This window comes from Solenopsis invicta, chromosome 1 (genome assembly GCF_016802725.1).
Source record: "Solenopsis invicta isolate M01_SB chromosome 1, UNIL_Sinv_3.0, whole genome shotgun sequence".
Classification (NCBI taxonomy): domain Eukaryota; kingdom Metazoa; phylum Arthropoda; class Insecta; order Hymenoptera; family Formicidae; genus Solenopsis; species Solenopsis invicta.
The window spans coordinates 21469747-21482466 of record NC_052664.1 but is presented as its reverse complement, the minus strand read 5'-3'; the positions used below and the strand labels follow the sequence as shown (position 1 = coordinate 21482466).

Below are 12720 nucleotides of genomic sequence, written 5' to 3'. Positions count from 1 at the left end.
ATAAATTAAAAAATGCTCCAAGAGTGTTACATTTTATTGCAAAACATTTTGAAAAATATAAAGCTGAAAAATATAAAATATTAATATTACGAACATTAATATAATATTTGTAATTAATAGTAAAAGCTACAATACTAAAAGCTACAAATTAATTTCTTTAAACACTTATACAAATAAAAAGTTGCAATTTATCTAGATATAAATTTTTATTTAGATTGATCTTGGGCAAGAACGAAGTCTATACGCCGATCGAAGTCTATACACACCCCTTTCAACAAACTTCGCAACCCCAACAATTTAATGTCGGCACGGCCAGTTGTGCTCTCCTTCTTGGCATGGTTTTCATTTTATTACCGATTACTTTAGCGGTAGACATGGTTTACGATCGCGAGGTAAGAGCTTTGTTTTTAAATTCTAGCTGTAGTTCGTTACAGGTCACGTTTTAGCTTCTATTATCCCGTTTATTTAATGTTTAAATAATTTTTCTGTTTAATTAGAATTTTTATAATATTTATATTAGTTTTATAATATTTATATTATATTAATATAGTATTAAGCATTTTAACATAAATTAATATGTTAATTATTAAACAAAAAACCTATTAACATAATTTTTACTTGAACAAACTGCAAAGTTTCTTTTAAGTCGGTTTTAAAGGAAATGAATATTTAGATTCTAATTTTTAATATTATACACTCGACAGCAAAATTAAGGGATCACCTGTTCTGACTCCGAAAAATAGGCGTAATTCAAGAGAGTGTAACTTTGTCAAAAAATAATCGTAAAAAAGCATTTTAAAGCTTGAAATATCTAGTTTTAAGATTAATAAGTCATTAATTGATTTACAGATTGTTTACAAAGTTACACGGATTCAAATGGGGCTGCGTCAAATCTCAAAATTTTTTACAAACTTTGCAAAGCTCCACGATGCAAAATAAAAATTGCACGCAAATGTGGTTTACAGTATTCGAAAGCGTGAATCTTTACCTTTAATTTGCGTTTTTGTTGAGCGTTGTACGATTTTTTTTTCACTGAGTTAATGGCCATTTTTGCTTCAATGTTGTCTAACTTTGCAAAGTTGTAAAAAATTTGGAGATTTGACGCATCCCCATTTGAATCCGCATAACTTCGTAAACAATCTGTAAATCGATTAATGACTTATCAATCTCAAAACTAAAGATTTCAAGCTTTAAAATACTTTTTTACGATCATTTTTGACAAAGTTACACTCTTTTGAATCACGCCTATTTTTCGGAGTCAGAATAGGTGATCCCTTAATTTTTCTGTCAAGTGTATATTAGTTTAAATAAATTTTTCTGATATAAAATTGATTGAAAGACTCAGCAAAGATAAAATATAATAATAACATAAAGGTAAAATATAATGAATTTTTTCCAGGGAGATCCTATACATACTATAAATACTTTTCAGATCAAAGCGAAGAATCAGCTTCGCGTGAATGGCCTGTCGTTCTCCATGTATTTTCTTAGCTACTTCATTGTGCTACTCGGCCTGATGACTTTCATCTGTCTGTGCATCCTCGGCATCATATTCCTCTTCGATGTGCCTTCGCTACGGGAAATACCAGCCATCATCACCCTTGGCATTCTCATCATGCTCTACTGCCCATCGTCTATCCTTTTCTCTACATGTCTCAGTTACATCTTCGACAAGGTGGACTCCGCGCAAAGCATGTTACCGAACATCGCAACCTTCTTCGGGTTGCTACCGTTCGTATTCGTCATGATCCTCGATATGAAAGGACTCGGTAAATAGTAACCGACACGCTGAACTCTCATCTCATCATTTTCTTTCAATGGAACATTGCGATGGAAGGCCTACCTTCCTCGCAAGCTTTTGATTTTGAAGCCTAATTTGCGATGTCAGCTATCATTGGAATGAAAATTATTTGTATATTTTTTTCTTTCATTTTTAGTATTGTTGAAATATTATTTCCAAGCTATAAGCTTTTGATTTTAAATGTAATTCTTAATTTGCGGCATTGTCAATTCGTGAAATTGTTTATATATCTTATCTTTAATCTATATTTGAAATTTTGAGATTACAAACTTTATAACTGTTCTTTTTGAAACTTAATATACTTATCAAGCTTGATACTATCAAAATGACAAAATTATTTGTCATGTTATGATCTGTTGCTCAAGGTGGGTCAGCTTCGTTCGCGTTGCACGTGGCCTTTTCCCTATTGAACAGCATGTACGTGCCATATGCGGCGGTGTACTACGTGGATCGCGTTCATTTGATGTGTTCCATCAACGCCGCCTGCCACTATCTTGCCATGTCTGATTACTTCACCATGGAGATCATGTCGCTGGCTTTTGGTGCGCTGCTGCAATGTCCGATTTGGTTCTTCGTGCTGCTCCTGCTAGACATCAACAAGAGTGGTGGCAACGTCAGCGATATGTTTAAACACTACTTTCTGGTTAGCGTAAATTTCAACATTACTTAAAACTTTTATTGCTAATTGTAGATCCATTTTTTCTTTATGTATAGTTGTTTTTAGGCTATTGTTTTTACAATATGTGTAAAGTTGTTTTAGGCTATTGTTAAGTATGGTATTGTTCATATGCATATTTTGCATTGCAATTCTAGCCATTCGATTACATCTTACAGAGAAAAAGATGACTTTAATGGAATGAATTTATTTCTTTTTTTAATTTACTTATAATTTTCTTTCTTTATAGAATTTATTTGTTGATTATTCTTCATTTGATTATAATTTGAAAATCATTTATGAAAAATCTTAGTAGTATCTTGTGTGAAATATATAAAAATTAATAAAGTTGTTACTTTAAAATATATAAACATAAACATTTTCGTTTTTAGTTATTTAATTTTTTGTCTAATAAATATTAGTGATAATTATATTTTTTTCACATAATTTGAAATATATTTTATTATTGTTTGAATGGCAGATTTTATAAATTAAATCTATTAATAAAAACTACTAAAAATATTTTTCTAAAGTATATGTATATTTATAACACAATATAACAAGATATTAGAATTACCTTTTCTGTTCTAATAGCATGATGGTGATTCCATTCGTGAAGAAATTATGGAAAATTCAGATATCGGCGAACACGAGGACACGGATGTGAAAGGCGAGCGACAGAAGGTTTTCAATTTTGTCGTTTCACCAGCCCTCGGTCAAGAGCCGCCGCTAGTATTACTTCAAGTAAGTAGAATAGTACAGATTAAATCATCATCCAATATAATATCAATACTGAAACAGATAGCCAAGAATGTTAATAAGAAATTTTGCTAAAATCTAAATGTTACGAGACTTTTTGGTCGATTGAAATTATATCAATATCAATTCTAATTAAATATGCGACTATACACAAAAATATTAGTCAGAATCGTATCCTTACATTTAAAATTCAGAACTGTATCCTTATATTTAAATATTTTAATACTGTATTTATAACAAAATTAGGTCGTTTTAAACTTAAAGCAATTTTTATAATATAAGTATCCAGGTTGATACGATCTTTTTTCACTGCGATGTTATTCTTGTCAGTGCAATCTTATTCCATCTTATGTGTCATATAACGCACGATTGTAGAATCTCCGAAAGGAGTACCGACCAAAAGAGTCAGGCTGCTCATGCTGCTGCTCAAAGCGCGAGGACGAGCGGAACATCGCTGTGCGAAATCTCTCACTAGCGGTGGAACCGGGCGAAGTTCTCGGCTTATTGGGCCACAACGGCGCCGGTAAGACCACGACGATGAAGATCATCATCGCTGAAGAGGCACCGACGAAGGGCAGGGTGCAGATCAGCGGCCTCAACATCAACACCCACATGACGGAGGCTTTCCGCCAGATGGGTTACTGTCCCCAGCACGACGCTCAATGGAAGAACATTACCGTAAGAGAGCATCTGGAATGCTACGCCGCGATTCGCGGGGTTCCATGGAGTGAAGTCGATAGGTGCGATCTTTCAATATTTATGTAATCTAGTCTAGCAAAACGTTAATTAATTCTTTACAGATATATCAGTTTGTAAACAAATAAATTATTATAAACTTAAAAAAATTCTATTTGGCATCAAAGTTCTACTGTAACATTAAAAAGTACTAGCACTACTAATTCATTTTTAAATATGAGTACTTGTGTATCTTTTTATACGAAAATTATCTAGTTTTTCGATATAGCCAATATTAGCTTATCTAATATAACTAATAAAATATTGTTCGATTTTAATTGTTATGCACATTTTTCTTGATGTACGATCTAATATCGATCTAATATCTCTATTGACTATGTTGCAGAATCGTGGATCTGTATTTGTCCGGTCTGCAGATTCATGAACACGCCGACAAGCAAAGCCAAGAATGTTCCGGTGGAACTAAAAGAAAACTTAGTTTTGCAATGGCAATGGTCGGTGGACCCAAAGTGATTCTCATGGATGAACCAAGCACAGGCATGGATCCTAGGTCGAAAAGATTCCTATGGGATACGATTCTCGCTAGTTTCCAGGTAAGCGGCATCTGTAAGAGATAACTTTAAGTTGAAGCTATTCTTCCTAATCTTGTCCATTACATTTTTTTAAATTTCTTATTTTTACACAAAGATTCCTGCTAGATGAAAAAGAAGTGATATAAAATCAGTATGAATAAATAGTAAATATAAAAAGATGAATAATAAAACATAAAAAGATTACAAGACATTTATCAGAATATAAATCAATGTAGAAAAAGCTATAAATTTACCTTAAAAAATTTTAAAGGATTCTTTATTCAAGTATAGTTTACATAATAAAGACCTCTTTTAAAAATATCTTTAATTAATAGGGTGGTAGGGGTGTTATATTAACTACTCACTCCATGGAGGAAGCCGACGCGCTATGTTCAAGAGTCGGCATAATGGTGAAGGGACAACTGAGATGCATCGGTTCGACTCAGCATTTAAAGAATCTTTACGGTGCTGGCTACACCCTAGAGATGAAGCTGCTGGGCGGCGACTGCACGCCGACGACTCCTTCTGGCGACAGGATCGCCGGCTTAAAGGAATTCGTCGCCGGCCTCTTCCCCGACGCCACTCTGGAGGAGAGCTTCGCCGACCGACTAGTCTTTGCCGTGCCCCAACACGCTGTGAACTCGCTGGCTGAGTGCTTCACACAATTGGAGAAAGGTGAGCGACGGTTTGAAAGAATTGAAAGATTTCTTTAGATTTTTTTCAATAATCGATCTGTTACAAATCCAAAGAACACAAGAATCTAAAGATTTTTAAAAAATAAATGTTAAAGAACAAGACTAAAAGAAGATAAGAAAATAGTTTTATTAATTTTTGTGTTATGTCTGGAACATTTCAATTTGAATATTTTAAATTGCAGCAATTTTGAATATTGCATCTTAATAGTAATTGGACAGTTTCTAATTTGCAAAATTTTGAACTTGCCAACTTTATCCAATTATAACGTACAAAAAAGTTTGTAAGACAAAAATGAAGGGTGTATCTAGAGTTCTTTGATTAGAGAGACTTAACTACTCGAGACTAAAATTTCAGTTTCCGAGTTGAAAATTCAATCTTATTGTAAATCGATTGTGAAGGAAATTTTGTAACTTTTGAAAATTTCTATTTGCAGCCAAGCTTGAACTGGATATAGAAGAATACAGCTTTAGTCAAACTACTCTGGAACAGGTGTTCCTTAAGTTCTCGCATTAGAGCACTTCTACACGACGATGTACCGTCGTTACGTGATAATCGGTGATAAACTCGCGATTAGTGCGCGGAACTGTTCGTCTGTGCACGACCATGTGAAGAAGAAAAAAATGTGCTCGAATATGACATGTTTTTAATTGCTTGGTTTCCGGAATTTGTGAACCAATTTCCATTATTCTCACTAACGAATTATATGATTACACCAATGACAATGTGATGAAATGTGTCATTTTGTTACAAGGCGTGTCGTAGGAAATGGAAATGGCGAACATAATGGTTATCTAATAATTATAGTATTGTATAACAAAGGAATATCAAAGAGACACATCTCGTCTTGTGCCTTCAAATCTTTGGAGGAACAATGAAGAAATGGAAAGAATGATGGGATAAGAAGAGTTTATATAGATAGTTTTAATTTTATTTCAAAGTGTTGCATCAAGGTAACAATCTGTTTGGGAGCTGGATAAGAAAATGATAAATAAGGAAGGAGTATGATGAAAAAGAAGAATAATTATCCAAAAATCGTAGTGTTTAAGATGAAGAATTATTTAATTGTTCCAAAGTATTGAAAAAGCAATTAGGAAATTTATAGAACAATAAAGGAACAATTAGACAGGAACGGTGTGTTGCGTTTAAAAAAAATATAAGTTAGATTAATTTAGACTGTTAAAGCAAGAATAAAGAAAATGTGGAGGGATAGCTAAACAATTGTCTCATCATTATGCGTTCGACAGCAGTATTAATACGACAGAAACCTAGGGAAGATAAAATGGTGAACAGAGATAGATAGTTATATCAAAACCTAGATTTGAGGGAGTATTAAAGTAATTAGTCGCTTTGTAGCTCCAAACTGACAGAATGATGAGGGACGAAAGAACTACAAGGGAACACCCACACAAGTTATAGCCACTAGTCCTAGTATGCAATTTCGAAAGAGTATTAAGTCACAAATCGTCTTGCAGCTTTAGAAAAAGAAGAAATGTCGAAGAAATGGTATAATAAAATGAAACTTGAGAGAAATATTAACGAGATTAAAGGAGAACTACGGAAAAAAGATAGAGAATTTAACAATTGCTGTGACAAAAATTGTCTCGTCATTGGAAAATTAGGGATGATAAAGGACGGGAGGATAGTCCATTAGTACTAGTGTGAACATACTTTGAGAAACATCGGGGACAAATCAGTTCAAGTCGAAGAAATGACTGGAGGACGGTGGAACGTGAAGTTAACCCTTCAAGATGGTGCTTCAAAGAAGGTGTCGAAACGACAAGCCGCCTTCGAATTATCGGAGGAACGACGATCGATAGAATCGTGGGACAGTTAGGAACAAATAGTAATCTAATAATAGTATCTTTCCTTTAGACTTTAGGAGAACGTCAAGGTCACAGGGTGGATGAGGGAGAGACGTTGACGGTGGTGTTACTGTTCGTGCTAGTGAACGAGCGCAATCGTCCTTCGCGAAAAAAGACTCTCTCAAAGTTTTGTGTATTTATTCTATAAATAGTCGTGGAGATACATACCGTGGGAGTATAGCTGCGATTTTTTAGCACAAGCTCCCTTTTAAGTGATGGAGCGTCGTCGTTCCCAAAGCTGGGCTTTACGCTCGATATTTTCCCCATAAAGTTTTTATCTGACGTCTCTGTCTCTCTCATCGGCATTGTTTCATCTGTTATAACGTCGCGTCCGAGAGGTAAATCCCTCCGCTGTCGGAGATCAGCGTCCGAGGGTGAATGTCGGGTGTTAGCGCAGCGATGCGCAAAGAGTGGACGTCCTCGTGGCGTAGAATCGAAATTACGTACTGATAGTTCACTTCGTATTTGAAAACTTATTGATAATAGATCTCGTACCGATATTGCACTGGAATTGGAGCGCATGTCCCGGCATTGTTCTCGGGCAGGACGGCTCGTTAACAGTAGCCGCAAATCGATAGACTGGCTCGAGAAGATGGCAACCCGCGAGACTTCAGCCTTCGGCTGACCACAATCCTGGAAAAAGCCTTTATATCGTGACCACACACATGTCAGTAAACCATGTTAGGTTTGTTATTTACAATTAGTATAATACTATTTTACCTGCAATCTTGCGCGATTATTGACTGCAGAAAATAGGTAATACAAAAAAGACTTGATGGAAATTTATAAATTGAAATTCAAAGGTTTCTTTAATCATTTTATTTTTTCTTTACATTTCGATTCTTAGATATTTTTATCTATTTATTTTTTTTTTACATGAAATATGGAATTAAATGATTTAATCCCTTAATAAGGTTTAAGGTATTTATTTTTATCAAATATTATTTCAAAATAAATCTCTGGCGCATATTTATATATATAACACTAGATTCTACATTAACAATTTATTTCAGAAAAAAATGATTATTTCTCTATTACTTGCAAGAAATACAGTATAATACAAAGATATTAAAATTAGAAATAGATAATAAGAACCAATTTAAATTCAAATCATTTTTGTACAAATTCTTGATTTAAAAAATTAAAAGCCTGATTTTACGAAATAAACATCTGTTGGGTTTCTCATCCTACTTTCTGCATTCTACAATTGCAAAAGAAACGGAGTGTGATAAATAATTTCTAAGTAATTTCTGAGAATAGGATTTGTAAAAAATCGAATTTTTCGAATTGCCACTTTTTGAGCCGAGCCATCGAAGCGGCGTCGACGTGAGTCCTATCGAGCCGTGCTGGATGCATCGAGTTACGAGGAGTGTTCGAGAAGTAGTTTTTATCGCGGCATATAATTGCCGCTAATGTACTGATTACTTGAATTTTTCAGCCGAGAAGCTTTTTAGGCGAATTTTCGGATTTTGAGCACGACGCAACGTGATACGGCATTTCGACATTTAATATTTGTGCTTACTATAATTTCCGGGAAATTAAGAAAAATGCTTCCTGGAAGACATGAATGGGACACAGGGAGTGAAAAGTCATCATGAAAAGACATCATCCAACGGTTTGCATTTAACGAACGAAAGATTGAATTAAGAGAAATGTTGCGCAGCCAGCTCACTTTTTGTCAACCAACGCTGCGACATTCCACTGTGATTGGCATATCGGGCGATGTTTTATTCTCTTTTAATAAGCGAGGAGATTAACGTGCCTTGAGTTCAGTATATATACATATATATATATACGCGCAACTCGCGAAGAAGTCGAGAAACGTAATTGTCACGCTGCTCATAGAGTGAAGTGCGATTGTTCCTGAGAGCTACGAAAGTACCGTAGCGATCTCTTCTGTCCTGTTACTTTCTTTCTTCCGACTTCCTCTAGCGCGATCGTTTTCCGAAATACCTCCACGAAGCGTCGCATTATTTCTCGAACACCTCTCGCATTTTCTACACACGTAATTAAGAGTATTCCTGCAGGAAGAGCCGTCTTAAAAAGAAAAAAAAATGCAAGGATGACACGGCTTATAAATCTCGTGCGTAACAACTAGAACGTTTTTCTTGTGTGATAACAATCGTATGGACACTCTTTACCGTCAAACATCGATTAAACAATACAGCGAACGATTCCGAGAGAAAAGCAGTTGAAGATACTGTTAATATCGTAGGTTTAACTCTTTGCACACGGCAATCCTGTTTTACACGTCATTATTCTTCTCGATAAAAGGATTTTGTAAAAAAAAAATTTGAAAAATAAAATTTAGTTAATAAAAAAAATAAGTACTTTCTTCTCTTCTCTGAATAATTAAATGTTTCATAAATGTATATATATGTAATATATATATGTAATTTTATTATTTTACATATATAAATTTTATCCAAATTCATGATACATTTCTTCAAAATTGATCTTGTATCATTATTCGAGTGTAAAGAGTTAAGTCAGTTTTCTGTCGAGAATAATTTCGCACACTTTAGTCAACATAACGGAGGGTGAACTAATCAACACTAAGCAATATATACGAAAAACTGAAATAAGTACGAGTATGTAATTAAAGGCATGAATGGTAAAGGGCGTCAATTAAAACGCGATCGATCGTTTGATCGAATCAGAAAAATATCTTAGTCCCTTCCATAAACAAAAAAAAAAAAATTATTTGTGAGATGTACCCAAATTGATTTATATATTGTTTACAAATATATGTTGTACAGACTATCCCAAGTTCACTGTTCTTTTTTCTCCTTTGCGACATTCAACAGTATATTTATCAAAAATTTTTGGTTTAATTTTTTTTAAGCAAAAAACATTGTTGGTCTTTTCCTTTAATTTTGCGTCTTGTAACATCTTTACTTGCCGAAGAGAAAAGTTTGAACTTTTTTAGAATATGTCTAATCTAACAGAAAAGCTTTAAAAAAAATTGATCTTTTTGCATGTCTATTTACGTGTTTTTCGTAAAAAGAGAGAAAAAGAGATGTACAGTGAATTTGGAATAGCTTGTATATAAACGTTATTGATAATTGTCTCAGCATAGAGTAATTTCCCTAGCAAGGGAAAGCATTCCCACAACGTGTATATAAACTTTCTTGGTCCTATAAAAAAAAAAGAAAAAAGAAAAAATGCTTTTTATACAGATATCATTCACCGAGAGTTTAGATGCTTGCTTTTATTCATTTACATTTATAAAAACTCAAGATAATAAATATTCTTATTATGCAATTTTTCAAGTAACAGTCGAACTGAATAAACTTTATCTAACTAAAATGATCAACTTGTCCCTCTGTCACAAGATAGTATCTAAATTTACATGTGATCAAATATTTATTGCAAAATTTTTAATATTTTGTCTCTATTTGCGTTACTTTTATTATATTTCTATTTCGTAGAAATACAAAGATAAATAGAACGTAAGAATCATTTTTCAATTAATTTTTAATTAATACAATGTTCCAAGTATGTTTTATAATATTTACAAGTAGAAATTAAGTTCTTATTAGATCTCTGTCAAGAATAACGATCATTTATTTAAAGTATTTATAATTTTCTGTGATTGTTGAAATGCTTAATTTTTACTTTGATCGCCTATTTCACAGTTGAAGCGATGCTGGCATCGTCTGTTTTATCGACAAAAATACTTCGTATTGTTTTTATAGAATAATACATTTCTTTTATACAATTAAAATTGTACACGTGATCATGTATACGGATCTATTTTTTGCCAAAATCAGAAAAAAATTATAATTTCTTTGGACTTACTTCATTGTGACGACCAAAGCTGTCAATTCCCCCCAAACATTTATTTCGTGGAAAAGTTATGCAAGTTATATGTGCAAAATAAAGACAAAGCCAAGTGTAAAATAAATAAATGAATAATATTAACTCGTTAGAATTAAGTTTAGAAGCCTAATTTAAAAGAATATAAATGTTTGATAAATTGTGTATGTGAGATGTAGTAATATATGTAGGAATCTATTGATGTTTCGTAAATTGTATGTAAATCGTACGTATGTAAGTCGAATTTAATCGGTAAAAGTGACTATGCCAGCATTCCCTTGATATAAATACGTAAAAATTTGACAAGTTGTTATTAGTTTTAAAGCACAATTTATTGCTGTTATTTATTATTTATTGTTTAGTAAATTATTGTTGTAATTAATTTTTTTAATCCTTCAAATTATGTCACTGTTCAATGAATGATCGCATCTAATGTAACGAATACGTATCTAGAAAACGTAATTCGCATGCAAAGCTTTGCGTGCAACAATTTTACGTTTAATCATAAAAGGACGAAGTATCATGTGATTGAAAAGCTTCTGTTAAATCGGAATTATATCCCTGCGAAAAATAGATTTAAAAAAATTAATACAAATTTAGCCTGTAAAATCGAATTCTTGATTTTCAGAAATCAGCAATGTATTTACAAAGTGTTTACTGTTACTCGAGTTCCTTTCTATTCTATTTACTGCAACATCATTTCGCATTTCTTACAAACAATTGGATTCATAATAATCTGTTTTATTTCTTTCTCTAGTGTACAAAAGCATTTTAGTTCCTATAAACAGCTATTTATAAATTCGTTCATAGAACTGTTGAAAAAAAAGGACAGAATAAATTGGATCATTTTCAAATAGATGCCTGATTTCGAACCTCAGGAAGTCGTAATTCCACAGAATAAATTCCTGTCAACATTTTATTTTTAGTTTACTGTTTTCTTACAAGAACTGCACTAGATATACGTATTTCTATACTAGCTATACCTCGATGAAGTTTTACTCAATATACACGTATAATAAACGTCGGAAAAAATGCCTGTCCATAGTATTTCTCGAATGGCCGTTGTGTCTCCGTATCAAAACCAACGGCGGCTTTCCGCGAAAGGTAACTTTGTAAAAAAAAAAAAGACATAATTTAGGTCGAACTAGGCTCTTCTCGTTGATACTTTCAAGCTTATGTAGAACTGTTTCTTAGGATTTTCAACAAATTTCGTAAGATAGAATAAAATCCGAAAGAATTTCATACGACAAATACGTTTCCACTGAATCATTTGACTCTCCGCATCCCGTTTTCCAATTTTTACCTTCCAATAAGAAAAACAAAGATATATTTATGAAAAGCGTTTTTTATTCGTTATTTATACTCATAAAAACAAACGTTGAAACAAATGGAATACAGAGTAACAGAAGTTTATGCAAAAATAGTAGACAATCTCGTTTAAATGTGATTTCTTTTGATAGTATTTTTTTATTCAATCATCATATAATAGAAACAGTGTTTACACGCTTTAGTATTCAACAAAATTTGTATACAGATTTTCAATTTATATTGCTGAGAAGAGAACACTATAATGTATGACGATTTCAGAGATATATATGCTGCCCTTATATGTTCAATTTTATACAAATTTTTCCGAAAAGTTACTTATTTTTGAACTAATTTCGCGCAATTCGAAAATATTGAAATAAATAAAGAAGTTTGTTTAATTTTAAATTTAATTAATGAACATTATTTAAAAAATAAAGAATTTTGTTTTAAATTGAAAATTTTTATTATATATATTTAATAAATGAAATAAATATTAATATCATAATTATATTTTTATTAAATTTTATTAAATTATTAAATTTTTTAAAATTA

The 12720-nt window shown here is 32.5% G+C and overlaps 1 protein-coding gene across 6 annotated transcripts in view; it reads left to right on the top strand.

The window, feature by feature from the left end:
• The window catches only part of LOC105194792 (ABC transporter A family member 1), a 45417-nt gene extending 33306 nt beyond the window's left edge, over positions 1–12111 (top strand). For 5 of the 6 annotated variants that reach the window (XM_039451188.1, XM_039451179.1, XM_039451177.1 and 2 more), the window contains 8 exons: positions 215–392; positions 1433–1769; positions 2167–2444; positions 3051–3200; positions 3591–3955; positions 4297–4504; positions 4819–5158; positions 5613–5692. In XM_039451188.1, coding sequence (XP_039307122.1) covers positions 215–392; positions 1433–1769; positions 2167–2444; positions 3051–3200; positions 3591–3955; positions 4297–4504; positions 4819–5158; positions 5613–5692 — 1936 coding nt within the window. Of the gene's footprint in view, positions 1–214; positions 393–1432; positions 1770–2166; positions 2445–3050; positions 3201–3590; positions 3956–4296; positions 4505–4818; positions 5159–5612 lie in introns of all 6 variants that reach the window. The other variant, XM_039451192.1, reaches the window with a different exon arrangement.
• The last annotated feature ends 609 nt before the right edge of the window (positions 12112–12720 follow it).